The 27,463-nt window shown below is 33.5% G+C and overlaps 1 protein-coding gene across 1 annotated transcript in view; it reads right to left on the reverse strand.

Annotated features, from left to right (window-relative positions):
* The window catches only part of LOC149411814 (opioid-binding protein/cell adhesion molecule-like), a 159,458-nt gene extending 132,391 nt beyond the window's left edge, over positions 1–27,067 (reverse strand). The window contains exon 1 of the mRNA XM_089646247.1: positions 26,813–27,067. Coding sequence (XP_089502373.1) covers positions 26,813–26,885 — 73 coding nt within the window. The 5' untranslated portion in view covers positions 26,886–27,067. The remainder of the gene's footprint in view (positions 1–26,812) is intronic.
* Between the last annotated feature and the right edge of the window lie 396 nt (positions 27,068–27,463).

The following is a 27,463-nucleotide window of genomic DNA, read 5'->3' on the forward strand; positions in this document are numbered from 1 at the left end:
TTACACTTTTATAAGTAGAGGGGTAATCACATAATTCATAAAAGTGTTATGCATGCCTTTACTAACCCTAGTAAGAAAAGCGACATCATAAATTTACTTAAGCTTTATGGCTTTACCGACTAGATCGGAATAGCCAGTACTTTCTCTTACTCAAAGCCTTCAACTCCCAACTGCGTTCGGCCCTTAAAGGTTCTCCTAATCGGGAATGCCATAGTGTAACTGATTTCTGACAGTTGTGCATTATTTACTACCAAAAATACAAGAATTAATTTGCTTCTTGTCAGATAAACACATATATAATTTTGCAGGTGTAGAAGGAGGAGTTTGTATATAAAATCATCTATACAAAATATCCACTAGCGACTGTAAAGTTGTTGTTAGCTTTCTTCATTGTTGTAACGAATGAGAGTATAAAAGAAAACTGAGTGATGTTAGTCCGGTGGGCATCAGATATCCCGGCAATCAATTTCAATAAAACGCAATTATTTGTTCCGGAGAAAAACAGTCTGAAAGAAAAAGCAAACGGGAAAATGAAATGAGGAATGGATAAGATATATTACAGTGGCGGGCAGCGTTCACAGTCTGCCACTAATTGGAGATAGGTAGGAACTAAAATTAAGAGAAACAAGTTCACAGTAATTTTTATTTAATATTAAGAAGCGTAGTCGAAAATTATTTGTTTAATATGTAGTAAAAATGTAAATGAAAATGTCATGATAAATTCTTGAAGAAACTCACCGTTTCTAAATCTCCCAAAGCGAGATTTCCGTCATGGTATACGGAGAAAAATGAGTATTGCTAATTTAATAAAAATCTCTTCACATTATTTCAATCAGGTTGAAAACGGGATTGCAGGCCGTTTCGTGATAAACTTTTAGTAAATTCCTAATATCTTGGAACATGTGTTCATTCACCTGCATTTGCCTTGATGATATATAATTACAAAATGCGAAAATATAAGCATTTTCATGAACACGTGTTCCGACATCGTGATTATATATTCGTATTTTACCCAAAGGTTTTTCAGAAAAATTCCGTTTTTAACCGGATTACTAATAATTTTAAGAGATTTTTAAAAATCAAAAACTCATTACTCTCCGTGTAGGCATTTAGTTAGCGCAAGATTTGGAGATAAGAAGACGATATTTGATTAAATTTAACCATACTAAAATTCCATTTATGTAAATACTGATTATTTGAATTGTAGCTTTTTCAATAGATGTAATGAAAAAAATAATAACATTCATAAAAAACTTATGGTTATGCCTTCTATTTTGTTCAAATGAACATTGGAGGGGACCCACCCTTTCCCGACGGCTGTGTGAGGAAACTGATTGTTTAACCTCCTTAGCCGCACACGTCAGGACTCTAATTTTTTTTTTTGTAAAAAGAAGCTACATTTATTTTAAAACGAATCTAGACCCTCCAATGTCCCTGCATGCATGATTGTTAGTACGAAATAATGTATGCATACTTACATTAATAGTTCAAATGAACACATAATTGTAATCGTGTATAGCGTAACTAACTAACTACTAACCCTCACGCCATTTACCCACAGGGGAAGGCAGAGAGGATGGACAGCCAATCAACTCGGTCTTGGCACACACTCCTTGCCTCATTTACATTCATACATCGTCTCATATATAATATTTTAGTATTCTGATTTTTGACATGGTTCGACTCAAGTATCTGATCCCCACGACTTCTACCATTCATATTTGCGTCATATATTCTCATCACACTTCTTTCTTCATTTATTCGCTATACATGCCCAAACGATCCAGGCGTCCCTTTCTTAATATTACTTATTACGCTTACATCAGCCTTGCATTCTTTGCGAATGTCCACATTTCTCACGTACGGCGCAAAGGATTTTTCTCGCAAACAAGCCAAACTATTCTAGATCACACTCAATTTATTTTTATTTTTTTATTTAGTAAAAGATTATACATTTATATACATTATTTAAGAAATGTTTTGACTAGGAGGATTCCCGTTTTAGGACAGTCAAATTAGGATGAGTCAGTATTAACATTTTGATAAGTTGTTTGATAAGTACAGTATTAAAATAATAATGAAATAATAGGTATATGTATTTTTAACTGGTGCCTAAGCCTACTAACATATTTTTTTATAAATATGAATAACAAAGAGAAGAAATAAAATAAAATAAAATATCCAAATAAACATAAGATTAACTGCTGCTTGGGTAGCATTCTAATTTAAAAGTACTAGGTAGGTACATAACACATAATGATAAAGATTAGAACATAAAAGTATCTTTTACATGGTTTATTTTTTGTTGGAGTTTTTGTTGTTGTTTTTGGTTTGTGTTTGATTTCATTTTTTGTGTAGTAAAAGTTCACTCTCCTTTCTACTTAATTGATGAAACCAATTAGTGGTCAATTTATGAAGAATAGCTGTGTTTTCAATTTATTATTTATTTCAATTAGAAAATGATTTATTTTCCTTTCGTTTCGTTCTTCATAATATTTTCGGTATAACTTATTTGTTCATTGCAAAACGATGTTTTCGTAAATCGTATCGTTTATTACAAGATTATGTATAAAGTATATCTTTTAAATAGTATATAATGTAGTGTAATGTGAGTAGCTTCTTATAATCAGATTAATTATATTTTTGATCGTGTCTATCGGGTACTGCGGCGCAAGACAAGAAAACATAAATTAAAAAATGTTTTTATGTGACCTATGAAAAACAGAGTACGAATATTCTGATTTGTATGGTATTTTCTGTTTTTCTCTTTTTCTACGATTCTAAGACTTCTCAGTGGGTGCTTTATATGCTGACTAATAACTACTAGACTAGGATAAGCCATATAAAAACCTGCATGAATCCAGGAAGTTATTACAGGCACGGAAATAGTAGGAGATACGATCAGGAATTGTATGTGTGGTGATATGTGACAAGTCACAAGCATTTGTTATAACGTTCTGCCGAGCGTTATTATAACGAACCGGAAAGCCTTGCAAAGTGAACACGTATCGGAAACGAATTGAGGCCACACGGCAGGAAGTATTATGTAAGGTTTAATTATGTTGAAAGATCCTTTCATCACGAGGAGTAGAGAAAGTTCAATAAGGAAATATCCAATTATACTACACAGAATACATTCAAATCTTATGCTTATAACAAGATCCTTAGTGCTAGTAAAACCAAATACCTTATAATAATAATATTACCTCCAACTTCTGACATTCCCCATATATTCTGATGGCAACACTAGTGCCTCCTAGCGATATGAGTTATGCGTCTTGGTTTCCTCTCATACATTTTAATGGATTTTATGTGAAAAAAATTCTTTGTTTTTCGTCAATAAATTTAAGAAATCGAAAAAAAATTGTAATTAGATAACCCTCATATGACATTACTACTTTTTTTCTTATACATAAAAAAATAATTAAAACTGCTATTAACTCTGTATTTGATGGCTAGTTAAGGTAATAAAATACTTATATGATTGTGAAAAATTTAAAAAAAAAATTCAATAATATTAATGTGTAAACAGAATATTTCAAATATATCAGTTTGTTTAATTTATTCGGTAATTCAAAACACATATTAACGAACTCGTATTATATTTTACGAACTATTTGCTAGGATTTAACGAACTCATAATTATATTTGACCAACTATTTGCTAGGATTTAACGAACTAATATTATTATATTTCCCCAAATATTTGCTAGGATTTAACGAACTCATATTATATTTCCCCAACTATTTGCTAGGATTTAACGAACTCATATTATATTTCCCCAACTATTTTGCTAGGATTTAACTTTGGTATTTTGAAAAGCGACTTGGTGTTTTTGCTGTTTGAACCACAAAAAAAAATTACACTAAGCCACGGAACCCACGTATTTCAAATCTTTGTAATATTTTTTTAACCAAAATTGATCCAAATAGAAATTAGAAAGCGAAAAACACCAACACCAATTTAATTTTCAGGCATTGAAAGTAATTTCAATGGCGGCAAATTGAATCACTAGCGCCTCTAGCGATTTAAGTTGATGATATTGCCACTATTTCACTGGAGTTGAACATATTATAACTACTATAGGGTGTTAGGTAAAACAACTATTAGATTTAGTACGTTCATTTTCAATAATAAAAATTCCTTTACAAAAACATTATGTACATATTCTAATAAAAGAATTTTAATGAAAACTTTATGGTACATTAAAAATCATTTTAATTTTATCCAATAAGAGGTGTTATTTTGATATTCAATCGTAAAAGATCAATGGTTTCGTTGCTTGTGTGGCACTTAGCGCCATCTTGTTGAAAGTAAACGTTGTTCAGATCAATACCAATCAAATCCGACCATAAAAAATCATTAATCATCTCTCGATAGCGCAATCCATTCACAGTAACTGTTGCTCCAACCTCATTTTCAAAAAAGTAAAGTCCAATGACTCCGCCGGACCATAAACCGCACCAAACAGTCACACGTTGAAGATATAAAGGCTTTTCAACAATAACTCTTGGGTTTTCCGAGCCCCAGGTGCGACAATTTTGCTTGTTGACGAAGCCACCGAGGTGGAAATGGGCCTCATCACTCAAGATGATTTGCATTTGATTCACTCAAGTGAATTTTAATAATTTCAATGCGTTGTTGAAGCGTGTACCGTTCCATTTTTATTAATGGTGTAGTTTCTACTTGTCAAATATTAAAATACTAACTACCGAAATAGCGGGCCATTCAAAATAACACCTCTTTTTGATAAACCCTGTATTAATTTTACTTTATATAATCAAAAGAATTGCGTTTCTAAACGCTCCGGCTCGGTTCTGATGTCATCCGATACCGCCCTGGACACAATCACGGACGTGATTTTCAACTGCGTGACGTCATCTAATGAATGATAGCGTCAGTTAACCCTTAATGTGTCTGTATAGTAAGTAATATAATTCTAACTTGTGAACTTAAACAAACCATTTTTAAAATACATTTCAAAATAGGTGTGTCGTAAAACACATTTTATGTTTTAAACGATAATAATAAATGCCATCGGGGCACGGCTTTGGGTTAGTGAAATTGGTATTTCTATGTGAATACGCTACGTGCATGATTAATGATTGTTGGTGGAATTGGTTTAAGCTAGCTTAAGTGAGTGCTTAACTAACAATCACGCAATTTCCCTTGGGAGTAGATGAAGATAGCCAAACAACTCATTCTTGGCACACACTTCTGGCTTTATTATCTCTCACACTTTCTCTTCTGCTATTCCAAATCTTGACACGATTAGATTTATTTTAATATCATTATTCATTATATACCATATATGTGCACTTGATCACTCCGTGTTTTCCAATGTTTGGGACACCTTTGACTATTTCTTCCACACACTCGTCAAAATGTGTTAATTCTCCAAGCACTTTTATTTACTGAAAACGACTAATTACTACTTTAATTACGACTATTTAAGCATATTATTATATAAGAATGGTTTATTTTTTAATCATAGCTACGGTTCTTGGTTACTATTCCGGAGTAAAATTATTAATTTAATTAAAAATATGCAGATTATTTATTTATTCACCCCTTGAAGGCAATTTCATGCATTGTATACATTGCTACAGGTTAGTTGTTCAGGAATAAAATAATAAGTGTATAGAATATAACATACATAATAAACTGTGTATGAACCTGTATAAGCAGGTACAATACAAGTTATCATACAAAGTTCTGTTGTACAAAGGGCTTCAATAATTGTATATACTTACAAGTATTTAAGGATCTATGGTGTGGTAACTTTTTTGATATTTATTAAAAAAAAAAAACATGAACAGTTTGTTGTAAAGCTTGTTTGTATTTAGCAAACCTGTATTACGACAGACATGTTGCATTGAAATATATTTTAATTTTATTTAAATATCTCCTGAAACAAAAAAAATCAACCGTTCAATAGGGCCTTGGTATAGTTTACCGGGAGTCGTGCGAATATGTAAAAAAAAAGCCAGCTCAATTGTGCGGCTCGTTCATGAACGACTCATTGCTAATACACATTATTGATTCTACCAATGCAACTTCATCGACAATACAGGTACAAACTTACAAACACAACGAAACCCTCCTGTTTGCTATGCGCCAGAAATAATGAAGGAAAACACGTCGTTAGCGCTTCCCTCGACAGATGTCGCTAGTGTCGGGACGCGCGCTGAATAATAATTATTTATTTTAGCCGAGACGCGCGCCGTGCCTTCGGCAAGCAAAATGGCCGCTGGCGGGAGCCATCCCGCCAAAATGTAGAACGTAGCAGATAACAGACGTGATTACTTTTTAGTAAAGGTTTCAGGGGTTTGGAACTCTTGTAACTTATTACTTGAATTTAAAAAAAATATATCTCCAATAAATAACAATCATTGAGAATAATAATTAAACAAACAACTCCGTTGTAATGAGACGGCCTCGGCGGTCGTGGAATAAGGTAACAACTACGAATCCGGAGGCCTCAGATTGGAACCCTGGCATAAATTTAAATGAGTTAATTTGCGTTTTTCCAGAAATCATTAATTTTAAAATATGATACTATTATTATCTGAGTGACTGTACAGTTTAAGATTGTGGTACACGGAAGTGGCGCCCTCCGTTATTTTCAAAAAGAACCGTTGAAGTTTTCAATGAGAATATCGGATGAGTAAATGTCGAAAAGAAAAATTACAAAACTCAGTCGAAAACTTTTACACTTCCGTCCAATTTTTCGTTTTACAATTTCCCGAAAGGATTTTATCGGATTTTTTTTTCTAGGCAAAAATTTTCCATCATTAAAAAAATTCCAAACCACCAAGAGATTTTTGGGAATAATGCAGTGTTGCGCTATTTCCTTTTTAAGCCAAAGTTTCGGACAGCATTGCAGTATTTATCATCAGGGCATATTTGTAAACATTATTTAAACACACTTTTATTAAAATTAATTATTTTTGTCTTTCATAAAATTCTAAAATTTGAGCTGTCCTTATGAACCAAGTGTATAAAAAATGATGTACGTTAATAATAATCTTGAAATTTTAGAGCTCTCAAACCGATTTGGTCAATAATTGCTATAGGGGAGGTTAGGGGGAGAAATTAGATTTGTTTTGTCAAACTACACAATTTCAGAGGCGTTCTTTAATTTCTTGAGTTTTGATTGGCATTAAATTTCCTGGTTAATGGGAGTTTATTATTTAGCAGACATCAGTTTGAAAACTTGGTTGAATTTTTATATATTAAGCTTACCAGCTCTTAAGGGTTGGAGTTGGCGACAAGTTATAAAATCTACATACATAAGCACACACTTCACCACAATCTTTACACATCTGCCCTGATGATTGATTGTGTAATGTTTCTGAAACGTTCGATAAAGAAGGAGGTAACGCAACACGACATAATTCCCCAAAAATAAAACACTATACGTGTTTTAAACACGTTTGTAATTAGAGCATTCAGTGAAATAAAGTTTAATTAAATATGTGAATAATGGATGTTTTGTGACAAAAATATTGGCAAAAACACTTTTGGAATGGTACAAAAAATGCGAAGAGAAAAGAAGGAAAACTTTAATATAATATTTATGAAGTTTCGGCATATTTCCATAAGAATTGTTAACGACGTTTTGGTAAAGCAATATAAGTCCGTTTTCACTATATTCAAAGTAGTTTTTTTTATGGAAATATGTTATTTTTAATGTTTCATCAGTTAACAAGAAGGCAACAGGATGTTTTTAACTATATTATATTCAACTATACATACAAATTATTAACCTCTTTCATCTTTGGGGTTGCTGTGATATAATACGGGAATATGTATTTTCTAACACAATTCAAGACTATTCAAAGGTATTGACCTTTATCACCCGGTTTTTCCCGATTTCTACACATTTTTTTTGTCTCTATAAGTGCTCTATAGCCCAATTCTACTGTGATTTCTTGACGCTAGAACCAAGCGTTTGAGAGGTTATGTTATTTTTTGACACACATTTTCTGCTACATACGGTGTCCATTGGTAATGAGCTGTAACTTCTGGAGGTGATTCTACACGATATTACAAATAAAAATAATTATAATTTTAACTATTTGTATTTTATTATAGTCATTGGAATAAACAAAGAAATTTTAATAAAGTAATGTATCGCGAATCACCTCGCGAAGTTATCGCACTTTTCCCCCGGAAACCTTATAAAATGATATTTTATTTCTCACCACCTAATTTTGAATAATATCTGTGATGAGTATAGAATACTCAAAGCATTTATAGAGAATCCTATTAAAAATGCAAGACTTCACGTGCTCAATACTGGAGATAGCGAAATCCTTCATGATTATAAAGTGCGGTAGAAATAATTCAAATTTACACAATTTCAAAAGTACGTTTACAAAAGGAAGTAGATTTCGAGATATGTATATTTAGAAATGCTACGATATTTATAAAACCTCCACAACGTATAATTTTTTAAAGAAATTTGTTATTTTGAAACATTTTGTAGGAAAATAAAGGAATCGCTCATATTTTTAAGGAATTAAATATTTTTGTGATAAATTGAGCTTTTGGGACAAAATTATCTCCCTTCTTCAGTGATATTATTAGCCTCATTACCGGACAGAATCTTCTTGAAGTTTTTTTTTAAATACGAAATTCAACGATGATTACTGAAAATAAGGTGATTAATTTTACTTGAAGTGTTACTTAACGGGCAACAACATTGAAAGCTTTTCTATTTATTAAAAAATATATACATTTCATTTATAATTTTATTAAAAAACAACTCAATGAAAGTAAAACGGTAAATAAATAATGACATAGCCGCTTAAATTGGTGTTCATTAACAAAGAAAGATTTTAATCTCTATTGAAACCCCGCATTAAGCAACACTGTTTTTAACCTAATTAATAATTTTATAAAATGTGGAAAAATTTAAAAAATCATGATATCAGTAAATAAAAACTGCAAAAAGATAAATTTTCGGTATCAATTGACGGACTTCGGCCAATAAACGCGTTTCGGCCGCCGTTTCGATTTAGGCTAAAAATTGCCGAAACCTGTGTGATGTGACGGAACACGTTCGGCCTTGCTCGGATGCGTGTGATGTGTAGGAACATGTTCGGCCTTGCTTAGAAGCGTGTGATGTGTCGGAACACGTTCGGCTTTGCTCGGATGCGTGTGTATGCCTCAAAAACAACTTTAAATTACAAAAAATTCTTTAAATAAAATTTGATAATTTAAACCCTTTTTAATTTTTGTCATTTAAAAAAATAATTAGTCATTGAATTGCTATCTTCTGACATAAATACTTCACTGATTTGTTAACCTTAGTTAGTTGTTCTTATTTTGTAAATCATTTACAGTCAAAGTACCTACCTATAACTTACATTGAAGAGCTGTTACATAACAAAGAACAAAAAAGGGATGGTTAAGTTCATTTCCGTATTTCATAGTGCATTTTATTTAACTCCAACAAGTTTCACGATAAAAACCAATAACTTTGGATTAAAGAGGTAAACTTATTTAAACAAGTTTTGGTTTCGGTTTTGGCAGAAATAGAACATGAACCGAAATTCGGTTTCGGGTAATAATAGAACAGAAACCGAAAATAGGTTTCGGTTCCGAATTTCTCGTAGGTAATAAACGTATGTCTAAATGTATAAAAGAGACAACATGATTATACCGACTAGTACAAATGGGTCTTCTTTTGTTTCATAACTTTTTACAAGTAGCTTCCTTCTCAGTAAAATTTACTAGTTGTGCTATTATAAAGTGTAAAACGTATACACACAATCGAGTACAATATTATATCAACACATAACTTTATAACACGAGATTATCTTCTAATCTCTACCAGAAAAATATTAAGTATATACAAAGATAATACAAGTTAGTGCAGTAGATCATTAAATTGGCACAGCTGAAACTACATTTCTAAATACTGAAACTAGTTTCAGTCGGTCACTGAGAACTGGCGATATATTAATTTATTATAACCTTTTAATATGTTTGTACTAACCAAATGGCTGTTAAGCTTGCGTTTCAAAGGAAGTCGAGATATTGTGAAACGAATTCGAGAGCGTGCATAGTAAATTAATGTTTGCCATTGGTTGTTACGACAAACAATTATCGTTCGTGGCAACGACTAGCGACTGTTCAAAATTCTGGATCGAATATTCATGGCAGCCTATGAGGAATTTTATAAGGGATTCCGAATAAGGCATAGATTAATTAATACATTTTTTGAATGAGTGTTTTTTAGTAAATCGACAAATCAAAATATTCCGATATACGTTTGTGAGACAGAGCGCAGTGAGTAAAAATCCCTGAGGCGTTTGTGTGATAAAATCGTTAGTGACTGAATTGGTTAGCCTTCACTCCATTTCACCGCAGAGATAGGCAGGTATTATGAAATGCCACTAAAATATATCCTAACAGACAATCCTTTATTTACGTTCACATTCACAAATCGTCTTATAAAAAGTTTCTTCGTATTTTAAAGTAGTTTTTGACATTTGTTAAAATTAATGTAGCATTTGATTCGCTTAATCGTGCCATACCGTGCGCATGGCTCGCCTATACTGCTTAATTTTTTTATTGATTTATTTTTTATCATTATCTCCACACAATCCTAAAGAAATGAATTTCCCAATGTCTCTTTCGTGTGATGCTGTGTGGAGGGTATTTTTAAAGACATTAAGGAAAATAAGTTTTGCGAAGGATAAAGGCATCAGGGTTATGTAGGAATCTGGGGGTCGCGGACGTGTGAATCCACCCCCCCTACTGAGGTGTAAGACGATAAGTGGAGAGAGTCCTGCTGGAGAGGTCAAAGGGTCTCCATCAACTGGCTTCTCCTGATCTTAACCTAAATACTTGAACACAAACCTCGTCCAAAAGCTCGGCCACCCTGCTAACTCACCAATCATAGCAAACCTCTTGATGTAACCCATGACAAAGGTGGGGTTGGATATTCAGTAAATTGTTCCTGGGGCGACGGTACCCAATACGTAGTAAATGTAAACACTACAAGCAATAAGACATCACCGCTAAAATGTTCTTATTTTCAGACTTATCTAGTTTCTATCTTGGCCCTTCACTATTTGGTTGTGAGTATCACTAGCGCTGTACAAGATTTATGAAGACATTTTATTTATTGTTTTGGCTACGTGATGTGATAAACTTATACAAAATGTCACTTTGAAAAGGGAAGACAGCATTCTTTCCGCTAACGTTGCTTTCCCCACACTACCAGGGAAACTGCTAACTACCAAGGGACTTACTATGATGAAAATTTCACTGGAAGGAAATGGTACTTCTTACCAGGTACAGTGTAAACTACATATAAAAGTGTCGTATTATTAATATAATTATTATTAAGAATATATATAAATATAACTTCTTCAATAGTCGCAACATTACTTTGTGGCGTCATTTTAATTATATGAAAATGAAATACTTTCCATAAACAAAATTTAATTAATAATAATCTACATGTTTCAAAGCCAATGGCTTCTTCGTCAGGATTATGAAAATTGACTTATTTTTTTTTTAAAGTTTTTATTTTATATAAAAGAAAATTACATTTTCACTTATTTAACTAGAAATAACTAATACATTACACCTAAATACATTACATAAAAATATTATTAATTTTAATAAAATAAAATAATATACTTTTTGTTTTAAAAACCACGAGTTTTTAATAATTTTTATAACCGACCGGTTTCGCTTTACTCAAGCATCTTCAGGGTACAAATTATTACTAGACAAGAAGTACAGAGTGTGAGCTTATATTTAAAAAAAATTTTGAGGGAGACAACATGATATAAATATAACAAACACAGAGAAATCATACAATACATTTACACAAGTACAAAAGACATGGGAAAAACCGAAAGATAATTATGTAGACTAATGGATTATAATAATATATATGGAGAAACAAAGCATCAACTGACATGGTGATAAGGAAAACTTGGACATTTTTTAGTGGTTTATTGGAAACAAACTTAATATTGGACTACTTGATATATCTAATTGATTATTAAGAATAGGACTTTTGGTTTTTACAGCTTTTTTTAAATAATCTTATTTAAAAAATATTTCTACAATAATATTATTAATTTTCATTGTATTGTTAGTGAAAATTTTTTTTTAAATGTATCTACACTTTTTTCATTTATAATTTTGTCTGAAAGGCGATTATATAGGTACGCTGCCATAGTGAGTATGTGCGGTAATTAAATTTATTTTATCGTGTTGCTGTGTAAAGTGTGTGTACTTGGAACGTTTTAATGAATTCTTTATTTGTATTTATGAGTTTATTATTTATTTTGTATATAAGGAGACATGAATTATATTCACATAATGTTCTTAATGTTTTCACATATAATTTTTTTTGTGGATGTTCTAGGTTTGAAGTGAAAAATCAAGTAGTTTAAATGTAAATGTACGAGGCTATAATATACACATTTTAAAATTTTATTTTGTTACTAATATGATAAATAATTAGTTAATAATTAATGTGTCAACTAAAAATATAATTAATAATAATATTATTTATAATTAATTATTAAACTAAATTATGCTGTATTCTTTCAATGTTATGTGAATGTATATTGTATACAGGTGAATGAATGTATTCTGTATATTTTGTACGAGCATTTAATTGAAATAATTCTGACGTGAAATAAGAAATGGAAAATACCCACGAGTTTGGCAATCACATGAAATTTCTAATTACCAAAAACCAATGGGGTTTTTTTACGTGAGTACAGCACAAGAGTCCCAACTGCTCCCTGCTATGGAATTCCATTGAGGTATGTTGTGAGGCTGTATTAGTGGGGAGAAGATGAGGTGGGAAAGAGAAAAAGATCTGGTAACCAAACACGGTTAAATGAAAATTCAATAAACGTTTCGATTATGAATGGTTGTCTTTCACCAGGGTGATACTAAAAGTATCAACCATCTACCACTCAGTAATATGCCGCAAACATATTACATACGTTGTTTTTAATTAATAAATTGTGAAATAACACAAATTAATCAATAAAATTTGATTGCGCACGAGGACGATTCAACATCGGAAACCATCACTAAAACTATCACGGAGACCATTCTTTTTTAAAGAAGTTTGTGTCTTAGTCCCACTGGTTCCAAGCAGTTGAGATTTTTATCCAGTATTCTTATAAATAATCTGGAGATGATATGCTTCGAATTTGAAAAAATTGTCCTCATTCGGTAAAATATTCGGATAAACTTCTTTATTGAATTAACTTAACTAGTTTAATACACCTTCAATAAAAATAGTGTGCCAACTACCGCACGCAACGGTTGTGTCCGCCGCGATGTTCGCGATGCCACCGGCAAGTTATTGTTACCGCGCGTGCAGGTAGTGCAGTGAGTGAAGCGGATACCAAATTAAGTGGGCCTCCAACTACAAACTATGCCGCTATTTAAGGGGCCGAAGACCGATAGGTCTCCCGGCCAAGGGGAGTCAAAAAATATCGGGGAACAATTAAAAATATTGTCCCTGAATATTGAGGGAACCTCTCGATCAAAGGTGGATTTTTTATTAAAAATACTCACTGACAGAAATATCGATATTTTGCTACTCCAGGAAACTCATATCGTAGAAACCGACTCACCACGCTTGGATATTCCCGGCTACCTTCTAGCGGCAGTGCGGGGACACCCAAAACATGGGCTTGCAACCTACATCAAGCCGGAGTTGCAGAATATCACCCGAAAAATCACTGATGGATATCACACGATCGGAATTCAGGTTGGAAAACTCGCTGTATTTAATATCTACAAACCTCCCAATGAACTATGGCAGTCACCAGCTCTTCCTGCATACAATCACCCGGCGGTGTATGTGGGAGATTTCAACAGCCACCACTTCCTATGGGGCTACTCGACGACCGATAAAGCTGGAGAGCAGATCACGGATTGGGCGTCAGCACAGGATTGCCAACTTATTTACGATGCTAAGCAAAAGGGAACATTTTTCTCTGCGCGATGGCGACGTGAATATACGCCAGACTTGTGTTTTGTCTCTACAGCGCCGGACGGAAAACCTATGAGGGCTTCGAGAACTATATTGAACAGTTTCCCACATAGCCAACACAGGCCAGTCATTCTAAGCATAGGCATACAGATTCCGTGTATTTCCAGCAATCCGTTGCCGCGATGGAATCTAAGAAAGGCAGAATGGCGAGACTTCTCGGAATATGTTGACAGGGTTGTGGATAACATACCACCAAAGCCGAATTCCTACGACCGTTTTTCAAACCTTTTATTTCTAGCCGCAAAGAAATTTATACCTAGAGGCTACAGAAAAGTGTATATTCCAACATGGAGCTCAGAAAGTGAACAGCTTCTAGCCGAATTCGAGAGGACGAATGACCCAGACACTGCCTCTGACCTTCTCCAGTCTCTGGATGACGGGCGTATGAAACGGTGGAATGAATTAATGGAGGAAATGAATTTCGAGCACTCGAGCAGAAAAGCATGGCAAACACTAAGGCGACTTGGAGCTGCAGATCAGCCAACTAAAACAATGCCCAAAGTGTCACCAAATGCTGTTGCTCAGCAACTACTCCGTAGTTCAAAAACGACAACAAGGTCTAACATAAACCACCAGGTCCAAAAATCTCTGAAGGCGGCGCGGCTAAAATGGCCGGTGAACCCCAACACTGTGGTCGCCGTTACAGCTGACGATGTAGATATCGCCCTCACTTCAACAAAAGCTGGGAAAGCAGCTGGATGTGATGGAGTTCTTCCAGACTTTCTGAAACATGCTGGACCACGGACAAAAATATGGATCGCAAAACTATTTACTGAAATTTTCAAAACTGGAGAAATACCAAATACCTGGAGAAAGTCTAAAGTTATTGCGATCCTCAAACCCAACAAGCCAGCAGAGGATCCGAACAGCTACCGGCCAATTTCACTTTTAAGTACCATGTACAAACTTCTTGAGCGAGTTGTGCTCCGCAGACTTACTCCAATTTTGGAGAAAGTGGTCCCACAAGAGCAAGCTGGCTTCAGACCAGGCCGTAACTGCTGCGATCAGGTGTTGGCACTGACAACACACATTGAATCTGGTTTCCAGAAACGGCTGAAGACTGCGGCAGCGTTCATTGATCTCTCTGCGGCCTACGACACGGTGTGGCACAAAGGCCTCCTTGTTAAACTGTACGACACCATAGAGGATGGCAACACAGTACGACTCATTGAGCAACTGCTAACTGGCCGTACCTTCAGGGTTTTTCTAGGAGGGCGAAAAAGCAAAAAAATACCCCTCAATAATGGCCTTGCCCAGGGCTCAGTGCTGGCCCCATCGCTATTTAACATCTACACTCGAGACCTCCCTCACACTGAAGGCAGAAAATTTGCTTACGCAGATGACATCGCCGTCACAGCTCAAGCCAAAACCCTTAAAGCAGCAGAAGATATCCTCAATTCTGACCTAAAGGCTTTGGAAGAATATTTCCTCAATTGGCGACTAAAGCCAAATGGGTCGAAAACAGTTGCGACAGCTTTTCATCTTAGCAATTCACAAGCGGATGCCAAACTCTGTGTTCAGTTTGATGGAAAAAATATTTACCATGACCCCCACCCCCGCTATCTCGGAGTTACTTTGGACAGGAGCTTGAACTACCGGCAACACATGGAAACAGTGGGTAAAAAAACCAGGACAAGGCTTAACTTAGTTAATAAGCTAGCTGGAACTAGCTGGGGATGCGACGCCAACACGCTCAGAACAGCATCCATTGCCCTGGTTTTCTCAACGGCTGAATACTGTGCTCCAGTATGGGCTAGAAGCGCCCACACTTCCATGGTAGACGTTCAGCTTAATGCCACAATGCGAACCATCAGCGGGACTTTAAAATCTACTCCTCTCCCTTGGCTCCCCGTACTTGCAAACATAACCCCGCCAAACATCAGGCGAGAAATTGCAACACTGAGGGAATACAAGAAGGCGCTGCAAAAAAGCGCAATACCTCTACACGAAGATGTCGTCTCCCACCCGGCATGCCGCTTGAAGTCCCGAAAGCCCTTCTGGGCGGAAGGAGAGAGGCTCCTCCGACTACCTCTCACCCCAGAAGATAGGTGGAAACTTGAGTGGCAAACGGCCAACGTGGGAAATGCCCATCTCATACAGGACCCCACCGAGAGACAGCCTGGGTTCTCACTGCCTCGCAAAACCTGGTCCGCCATCAATAGGTTAAGGTGCTCCCATAGCCGCTGTGCCCACATGATGCACAGATGGGGCCTTAAAGAGTCGGCGATGTGTGAATGTGGTGCGGTGCAGACTACCGAACATGTGGTCAACGAATGCCCGCTCCATTCATTCCCCGGCGGGATTGATGAGGTCCACATGGCGACGCCTGAGGCCCTAAAATGGCTCGCAGATCTAGATGTCCCCCTCTGACCCCCCACCATACGAAAGAAGAAGAAGAATAAAAATAGTGTAATAAATCAAAAACAATGAGTAATTCTTTTTATAACAGTTTATAAATATTGTATTTATTTGGTTAATTAGGCTTGCTTTCTGAATATATTTCTCATCCTCAGAAGGAAGCATTGTAAAAAGAAAGAGCAGTGGAAAAACGTCTCGATTTGTGAATTGAATCAGAGGAATGTTTGAACAGCAAAATATATGATCTTTTTTTGTTCTATTTTAAAATTGTGGGATAAATTTTAGTATTGTTTTCTTGGCATCGAATTTGATTGATTTATGAACTTGAAAGGACGAATTTTAATAGAATTGATGTTTATTTGTTGTAAATGTTCTGCTTTTGTTTTAAAAGCAATTTTCGACATCACCTAACACGAATAGCACTAATATTACAAACTTATAGACAAATGATTGGCGTAGTGTATCATACCAGAAAGGTGCAGATATATATATACTAAGTGTTTTGATGAGTCAGAAAGAAAGACAGAAAAATAGAGAGACAAATTGGTTTCTTGAAAAAAACAAAATATTTAAATTGCTAAAAAACAGCCATTCGTTAACTTATTTCAGCAATACTCATTTATTTAGAAAAAAACGTGTACATTGATATTTTAGTATTTTGGTTTGTATCGACTTACTTATAATGACCGACATACTTAACTTTGCAGTCGGTGACGTCATCGTTGTGTCTATTGTGGTAAAAAGTAAAATCTGGACTTTATTTGAATATATTATTATTTAAAATTTGAATTTTGTATAGTGTTATTTTACAATCAACATTTTTCACAGTTTTTCTATTATTATGATTTTCCATTTAGTTAGGTTTGAAGAAATTCAACTGAAAATCTTATGAAAGTCGAACAAAAGCATGGAATCTTTTTCATAGATCTTTTCCTATCCACCTGCAAAGTTATCCACGTCATGCTGACCATTACTGTAGTTTTAGCTGCTATACTTATTCTGGCTTTAAAATACCCTAGAAAGATATGAAAATAAAAGTAGTATACAAAGTATATTTTTTTATTGGAAACATTTGTTGTGGTAAGACAATACTCAAGTCAGACGGCGTCAAGTACTACTTAGTACACAGTGCCAAGCGCTAAGGTACCTAGGCCGTCATAGAACATTCTGGAAATTTCGGCCGTTGCTCAGCGTTGCGGGTGGCAATGTTTGTAGCCATAGCAACTAGAATGTTCAGGAACATTCTTAGGTGGAATTCGAATCGTATTGGCACTTTAAATAAGCGACAGCGGGAAGGTTTTCAGTCTGTATTTTAAGCGCTACGTTTTAACGCGCTAATCAAAATAATTTAATCTTTTTGTATATAATTTAAATAGTCCTTGCTGTAATAAATCTATTATAAAATATTACATGATTGACTTTCAACACCAAACACATCCTCAACTTTCGCAACACATTCATACGTATTATTATGTATATAAGTTCTATGAAAAAGTTCTGTGAAAAGATTTCTTCATAATTTATTTTCCGTTTGTCACCTTCATCGACAGCGCTCTCAACATGTATTTTTGTTTGGTTTCTCTTAACAGGAAGATAATATATACAAGTATCGTATCAGATTCAAGATTCGCATAAAAAATTCCGATGTCTAAATAAAGTTTGTTGTCATTTTGGGGAGCGAAAATGGTATTGGAATACAACAACCTAAAAATTCACATGAAATATATTTTGTTATGTATTAGCTCTTCATAAATTTGCATCCATTTTAGCAGTAGATTGAAAATTACCGCGATTCAAACTCGATACCAGATGACGTATTTGAAAATACTTTTTATGATAAGTGTCCAAATCTGAAAAGGCACGTTCTCCCAAAATTAGTGTGGTACTAGAATTCCTTAGATTTTGGGCAGCCCAGCCATGGCTTAATTTAAAACAACAAGAAAATTCTCTCTTCTGATGTAGATAAAAAAGATGTATTCAACAAAACAACTAAAAATTACGTAAAATTAACTTATAATTATTTTTAACTGAAACCGCACAAGAGTCCCATCTGCTCCCGACCGTATGGAGGCAGTGAGACTATGGAATACCCAATTTGTGAAGGGGAAGAAGGTGGGGGGAAAGAGAGAGGTGAGAGAAGTACCTGGCTATTCAGATCTGGTTACTAAACACGGCTAAAACCATTTCAAGCAACGTTTCAATTCCGAATGGTGGTCTTACACCAGGGCTATGGAACGTGCCGCAAATATACTATATATTATTTTAAATTGAGTAAATTGTGAAATAACACAAATTAATAAAATAAAATTTACTTGTGCATGTCGGAATTCGAACCCGCGACCTCCGGTTTGCTAGTCGAGAATCTTACCGCTCGAAACAAAGGCCGTCTCGATTACTTATCATTTAGGGTTAAACGCGACGTAGATTATAATCTAAGGCACACTGAAGGAATAATTTTAAGAAGATGACCACTAATACTAAATTACCGTTTTTAAGTTTGTTATAGTAAAGCGCACTTGAAGTGAAATGACACTAAACTATGCTATATAAATGCAATGTTATTATTATTTATTTTGTTAGAAACAAACAGCTTTTATATAATATACAATGATAGATATAAATATACAAGTTAACTGAAGTCAAGCCACAGAAGTTTATTATGTTAAAGTTCATTGGAAATGAAGTTTTAATATCTTAACATTAATTTGGTGTTAAAGGAAGGGGAGAGGAAGAGGAAAATAGGAGGAGGATAGGAGATGCTCCCGATACATTCCATACTCTTATATTAATAATCGATCGTACGCATTACTTCATATCGATATTTCTTTGGGTTATTACCAAAAATGTATTAAATGTATTATGATCGTTATTACGCGTTCGTAGGCAGCGTTAATTTAATTATTAATAATATACACTTTTTGCAAGTAATGCTTTAAAATCACTAGACGAATTATTTGTTTGGGTCCGTACACATGCAATATGAATATAAATAAGTAGTTTTGTCCATATAAAAACTCAAATCTTCCAAATAAGGCATGCAAATACAATTTGAGTTTGAATCGCCAATACAATATTGTATATGAATGCTTTTCTTGAATGAAGTGAAATTATTAAATTTGTGCCACCTATGAAAGAGCAGATTATCAATTCTTTTATACGTTATGAACACTAACGCAAAGTTAACTGTTCAAATTTGTGCGAATTTCGTAATTATTCCTTACTGACAACAGCTGATTTGGTAATTTCTTTACTCTAATGTATTATATAATTTGAGAGAATCTTTAATATCGCAATTCCCATAAAACCATTACCAAAAGCTTCGATCTTCCTTTAAAGGTATCAATTTTTATGGTTTTTCATACGACACTCTGAAAGTACCTTTCGTATCACGTTTTAGTACTTCTCGAAATTGGCACTTGAAATCAACGAATGTCATCAAAGGTATATTTATACCTACTACATATTGCTTAATACTAAAGTATAAATTGAAGGTTCAACTTGTGATAGCGTTTCTGTTACGTTAATAATATCAGCTAAAATATTCCTTTGTATTGCTATTCTTGCATCAATATTATTTAAGGTGAAAGCATAGCGTGACCTGGTTTTAGCCAGTTTAGTGTTAATTGGCTAGATTTGAATTGCGAGGTATTAGCACGGATCTCCCGTCAGTTAGAAAATTAACATTCATGGATTTACTCGAAATGTTTGCAATGTATATTATTGCAATACGTATGTTCCTATAATATATGTACCAGTCTACATTGTGCGTCACAGGTAATTATGTGTTTTGTGAGTGGTTATAATATAAAGAGAAAAGTAAATAAAACATATTAAGATCGTCCAGTGTTTTAAGATTTACAATAATTTTCAATTCCAATTTCAAAATTTACAAAATTTTTAAGTATTTTAAGAACCTCAAGAATATCAAGAAATTATCTTTGTAAATTGTTTTAACTGTGATTATTTATACTAGCTGACGTGTACTTGACGTTTTTTGGGGACTCATTTTGGGAAAAAATTTTGCAGTTTTGATTTCTATAATAAATGACAATTAGGTCCTTTTTTAGGATGGAAATAATATTATTGTATTGTTATAAGTATTTGTTTCACTTGATCGTGCCATGTTTTTCTCGGGCATCTTTCATCTCTTCGAGTCATATATTCTCGTTTCACCTCTTTCTTCGTTCATTACTTACGTCTCATTTTACCACAAATAATTATTTGATTCATGTCTTCTTCGGACATCCCCGACTTTTACTACCATTCACTTCATATAGTGTCATGAAATCTATATGGTTACTGTAAAAAAACTGCGTTAAGAAGATTTTAATTCGACTCCATACCTCAATCCAGTGCAAAGATAATGCTTGCATAATAAGTCCTTCTCGAGCGTCCTCGAATTTTTATACCATTCAAACACTCTGTAAACGTTCCTGGCACTGATAAAAATAAACTTTTAAACATCGAAATCGGATAAATGGTATGGAAAAGCGAACAGAGCAAACAAAGAAACATTCATTTTTATATTTATAGATTCAATACAATTTAAAAAAAAAAACAAGTAGTGCTGTGTAATTTTTTTGTTTATTCTTTCTTTTTTTTGCATATTTTTTAATTCCCTATTTTTATTTTTTTGCTTATTTTTATTCTCTATTTTCTTTTAATCACCTTTCTTTCTTTTATCTATTTTTGATTCTCTAGCTTATTTATTTCATCTAAATAAAAAATAAAATTTCAATTTGATAAACTCACATGTCTATAATTTTTTACTATATTGCTATTTTTGAATTATCATATTAAATATTTTTTTAGTCTATTCTCTACGTTTATATTATTTAAAATATATAGTTAGTAACTTCTTGTATCAACCGAGAAAACTTTTCAAATTATTTATAAAGTGCAGTAATTAAGTAAAAGTCAATACACTAGACAAAACAAGAATCGCATTTAATAAATCTGCCTATTTCTGACTGTCCTAAAACAGGTTAATCTCCTAGTTGGACAGTCAAAGATCACTGTAATATGTAATGTTTTTTAAAAATTAATAAATAAATAAATTGTTACTTATTTTAACGACCATAAAATAGACCCTAGCCAAATAAAAATAATGTAATAACTGGGTGCTCTTTAAAGGGTAATTAATAACCATTAATCATTTCAACTGAAAAAATCATGTTTAGAAGATCTACGCGCACAGACAGACGCGGATAATAATTATACGGTAGAACTTGTTTAAAAATAATCTGTTAATTGAATAGTAATAATAAGTTTTTTTTCTCTCATTTAACGCCCAGAGTATAACTATAAGATGATGACAGAAAATCAATATATTTAACATAAATATATTCATATACATATAGCAAGAATTTCACAATTTGTTTATCATAAGATATATTTGGAATTTAAAAAAAAATTAAGAAATATTTGGTATTTCAAAAAATTCAGGTATTTCAAGAATTTCTGATAATAATTTAAAAAATGCTAGAAAGAGTTTACAAGTAAATGTTCACATGACGTATTTTTGACTGCTGATTTAAGTTAAGTTAATCAAAAATACAATAAATTTAGAACTATCGTAAGGGTCATGCACACATGCAAATGCGTTTAATCTTGGCGCTCACGTTCCAACATTATGGCACCCCTTTCTGAAAGATAGCGACGAGGAACAAGAAAGAAGTAGTCAATTATTTAGCCTGCGCCGCGCGGGGAATATATTTTTGTCAAAAACATCACGCGCTGAAACGCCATTAAAAACGACAAGGTGTTGTGCGGCCTAAATTATAATAAAGGCGAGTAAGAGGAGAAACAAAGAGGAGGGGGTTTGTATAATACGGGGTGACATTAGATCAATTGCTGTTCCAACTCCAATAACTCAAAAATTAAATTTGAAATATAATTTAAATTGTTGTGTTTTTTGCAAAAATTTTCAGAGTGGTGAATTCTTTAAGTATCGCTCTCGTGAGAGACCACAATTGATAATCGAAATTTAACTTGAAATGGCTTTAGAAATTCGTATTTGTTAACCAAATCTGAACACCAAAGTACCTTCCAACATGCCTCTTACCCACCTCCCTCTTATCGGCGTTCCCTTGCTTTACAACGTGTTTTACATAAATGATGTGTAACAAGGTTTGCGGATTCTTCTGCTTCATTTATATCTATGGTTTCGGTGTGTGGCACCTCCAGTATGCATTAACTATGCAACAACTTATGCATTTTGAAATGGTCTGGTTAGGTTAATTTTTTGTGTCGCATCGGTTGCCACACCTGCGATCGGGTCACAAAACTGGAAGAGTTCAAATTGAAAGGTAATCATTCCTTGTTCAGCAGCCCAGAGCAGTGGGCATCCACTTGACTGGTGACCGATGGATCCGTTCGATTACGTCGTCATTAATTTAAAACTGGATTAAATTAAATCAATCAAAACATCTTCCTATCCTGCACTATATTGGGAACGACATTGAAAAAGCGATGCTAGAACACACAATGAGATTATTTGATGCCTTTCAAGCCGAAATGAGTTGCTGCCACCAGCTGTCTTGAACCACGCTGTAATCGGCATCATATTCCACACTTAAGTAAGTCCCTTTTTGCCAGACAGGTTAATTTAGGGAACTATTTTTATTGAATAAAATTCTTAAATGCATAACTCTTTTTTTCTATTTTCACTTATTCTCGCGGTAACACTTGTTTAAATCTACTAATAAAATGACTGATAATTTCAAACACTCGTTTGTACCTAAATAACTTGAAGTTAGTAATGTATACGCAGAGACGGCGGATCCTAGGTACACTAGGCTATACTATCATATTTTCAATCAATATTAATTTAACCTACCTCGATTTATAAAATGTGTTGTACGTTATTGTATCTCTTAGTACCTTTGAATCCTCTAATTCCATATTAAAGTTTTATTTTTTCAACCATGTTAAGTGTGTTATTATGTTTGTATTTAACTGTCATATTTATTGATTATGACATATTTATACCGTTGATATTAAATATATGTACCCCCAATGGAGAAACTACAGTTACACTGGATGGAATAGTGGAGACGTTTTAATAGTCTCACTTAAAAAAAAATTCCACTAGTTTAAAACAACATTTAAGCACGAAAATCATCAAAAATTTAGCCAAAATTAGACTGCAACAAACACCACACTGTTTATTCCAGGCATCGCTTCATCACTACTATCCATAAACATTATGGCAATCTCTGCCAAAGAATGTTTATGTAAAGACAACAAAACCAAGAATACACAGCACTGAGCATTTTTTGTACTAACTAACAGTTTGCATGTGAAACCGTTTCTCTTTAGAGTGTTTATTTACTCGTGTTATTGCCTTTAATTGCTATGCAGAATTCCACATTTCCAACATAGGTATTTCCTAACTACACTCAACAATTATTGTGGGTGGAGAGAAACTAGAGAAAGGAATTCCGGTAAGTGAGAACCTGTGAACATATTACTCATTCAGGGGTGAAGTGAGCCACACCCATATCCGACTTCTGGCCATTTATCTTTTCTGAAGCTAGAAAAGATAAGACGAATGAAAAAAGGTATCATATTGTTGTTATTTTATATACTATCTTTTTTTATTGGGGAAGATTTTCTGGTGTTTTGTACTCCAATGTATTCTTCTCCAAAATCGATAAATCACAGAATGAATATTGTAGTAAATTAAAACAATTTATAAACAAGTAGATTTTTCTTTAAATCAGCCTTTTTGATTTTTCCCAAAGTTGTTTTTGATCTTCTTACAGATTTTAAGGTAAAGCACCTACTGATTTTGCTGTCAAAATTGGCCGTTACTAATTCATTTCTTGGTTTAGAAAATATATCCATAAACTTTTATATCACGACGCAACTATGTAATCTAACTCATTAGTATTAATTTGTTTTGAAAGTGTAAATCAAAATAAACACTTCTGTTAATTTACCTGGATCTGATGAAGTGTTTCCTCGTGATTGAAATGATATCTGTTTCAACGATTTTTTATATATAATTATTTTCTCTACTTCTAGCTAAATAAATATCACAAGCATTAGCCCTACAGACCTTAGAAAATTCTGAGCACCTCAAAGAAATATTCCTCTCAACCGATTTCCTGTTTTTTTTTCCTCCAGTTTATTATGCGTTATACCTGCAGTCTTCCTCGAGGTGATTTTTCACAAGAATTATTATTTTTAGTATCATTCAGATACTTCATTTTAGGCTTTCCATTATCTCTTCGTCTTACAAGTTTCTTTCAGGAAAATCCTTTTCATATATATTATGCATTTTCAATAAATATTTTCCGTTACGTAACTATCAGCATTTTTCAGATCATCCTGTTGTGCTTGCCGAGACCATAAATTTTGATCACGTAAGGTATAAATGGCCTGAAAACTTTCATAATCGAACTTATTCGTGATCCTTTCACAGAAAAACACATGAATTTCAGATGAAGGTACTAATTCCTGAAGCAGCACGAGTCTCTCTTTTTATAGGATAATTTAACCGATAACGACGGGAGAAATAATGTCCAAGTCGTCAACCCCGAATTGAGATGAAAAAAGCACGGCGCAGTAAGTAACAAGTTACTATTTTCGGAACATAATATTCTTTGCGTGGTTTTCTTTATTTATATTAAATCTTAATTAATTTTGTAAGTTAACGCTTCATTGTGATATAAAAAAAGTATGAGATTATTTAAAGTAGCAAAATTAAAAAAGCCGCTGTAGCTCAATTGATAGAGACGTTACTCGTGGATAGAGTAAATGTGTAAGTTCGAGTATCAGCCGCGATTTAATTCTTTTTATTTTTTTGAACTTTTTGTTTCATATTTTCATTTGTTTTTATTGTTTAAAATATTTTTTACCTACCGGATTCGTCCATGATTTATAATCATTAAAATAATAATATCTTAATTTAACGGACTCTTAAATTAGCCAGACTCAAGTATCTGATTCACTTGGTCGTGCATGTCCTCCTCGGACGTCCCCGACTTCTGATACCATTCACATTTGCATAGTATGTTCTCCTTACACAACTATCGTTTATAATTTTATTTTATTAATTATGAACGCCCTGACAGGCTTTTACATGGTTTTATGATTTACTGCACGATACAGAGACTGAAAGAGTTTTTAAATTTCAGATGGCTTAAAAATAATGATCTACGTTAATAATACACAATTTACCTGTTTAGTAAATAAATAAAAATTATTCCAATAATACTGGAAATTAATTTAAATTTTTAGAATTAGTTAGTTAGTTAGGCAATAGGCGTCCGATATAAACAAAAATCGGATATGTTTATCTGAGACACTATCTGGGCTACAAAGATATTCTTGAGAACTTCGTAATCATCAGCCAAATATTTGGGTTAATATTGTTAACTAGCAGATAAAAACCCATTTCCGCCAATTTGATGACCTGATCAACCCTGATAGTAGAGTTTTGCCCCTTTGAACGTGCAACAGGTATTATTAGAATAAGTGCAAAGTCTTACTTGTCACATAGGTACCTAATCATTTTTGTATCCAAATAATAACCATTAATACCTAAATAATATATGCTGTTTAAAAAACTTCAACGCTTACTTTCTAAAATAAAAGAGGGCGCCACTTCCGTGTACAACAACCCTCCATTGTACAGTCACTAAGATAATAATACTATCAAAATAACATAAAATAATTAAGCACGAATGGCCTAGTGCCTAGAGGCGTTGTCCCGTTAAGACAAAGATCCTGGGTTAGATTCCCAGTTGAGGCCGTTACCTTTTTATTTTTCTGTGTCTTGTTTTGTTTCATGTCTCGTTTAGATTTATAATAATTAAAGTTATTTCAATAAAATTATTAAATATTCGCGATGCATCAAAAACTTGGCTAACTTATACAATAAATACAGGATGTTAAGAGACGTATTTGTCTTATTTTAATCATTCATTCTTGACATTATTTGGAGTAAAAAATAAGAACCAAGTTTTGGAATCCAGTGGTGAGGGTTGGTCGGTTACTAGGCTGGGTTAACAGTGATGACATAAAAAAGAATATTTATTATTGAATTCGAAAAAAATTGACAAAAACGTCAAAAAAATCACCAGGTCCAAAAATTTCATTTAGTTTTTTACTACAAATAATGTCAGGAATCACTTTTAGTTACTTAGCAGGGGTGCCCGGGTTCATCAAGTGCCTGCCCACCAGATAGAGACCGTCACTCCTGGACCTACTGATCCCTAGATTCATAGACCCCTTATACCTTTTTCCTAACCAGAACTTCCGGTCCTTCATTTCTTTAAAAATACTCTCCACACATCATCCTCAAAGATGACAGGACATAAGGGGTTAGTGTAAAAAAAAATCTGTTGGACGAAAATATGTAAAACATGTTTTTGACATTTAGGTACTTACTTGGATTTGTCGGAACGCTCCTCAGTAGGGTGATGCAGACTGCATACACTAGGCACTTGAGCACGGAGCACATTACGTCACCATTATATTTCACTACTCTGTTAACTTATAGTCCGACCCTCATTTCAATACTGCACCATAATATTATATTTTCACTAATTTATAAATCAGTTATACGCTCCTCACTTCAAAATTCACTATCAGAAGACTGTTAAATTTCTTTTATTTTAAAACTTTTGGGATGACCTCTTCATTAAAACTGAAAAAAAAAAGAATAATAACAATAAACTGAAAGAACGCTATTATTTGAGTTAAATTTGGTGTAAAGTTTAATAATTAATTAAGGAATTTTGTATTATCGTTTCACTGAAATTAAGTTTTAAAGACACCTCAACATCATTAGAACTTTTTTATGTGTTTAATTTAGTTAACACTATTTTCAGCCGCTCTAAACTTTTAGATAGTCACTTGTTTTAATTAATTTTATCGCTTATAATGAAAGTTAATTAAATCACTTAACTAATTAATCGATAGATGACCCTCTTTTCATTTAAGAAAGTCCTTACAAAAAGCTCATTCTAAACATATCTAATCTCTATAGACTATTATTGAAGTCTCTCTCTGTTTAAAAGTTTTTTTTTTGAATCTTTA

Source organism: Hesperophylax consimilis, chromosome 24, assembly GCF_061612785.1.
Source record: "Hesperophylax consimilis isolate HC1 chromosome 24, BYU_Hcon_1.0, whole genome shotgun sequence".
Classification (NCBI taxonomy): Eukaryota; Metazoa; Arthropoda; class Insecta; order Trichoptera; family Limnephilidae; genus Hesperophylax; species Hesperophylax consimilis.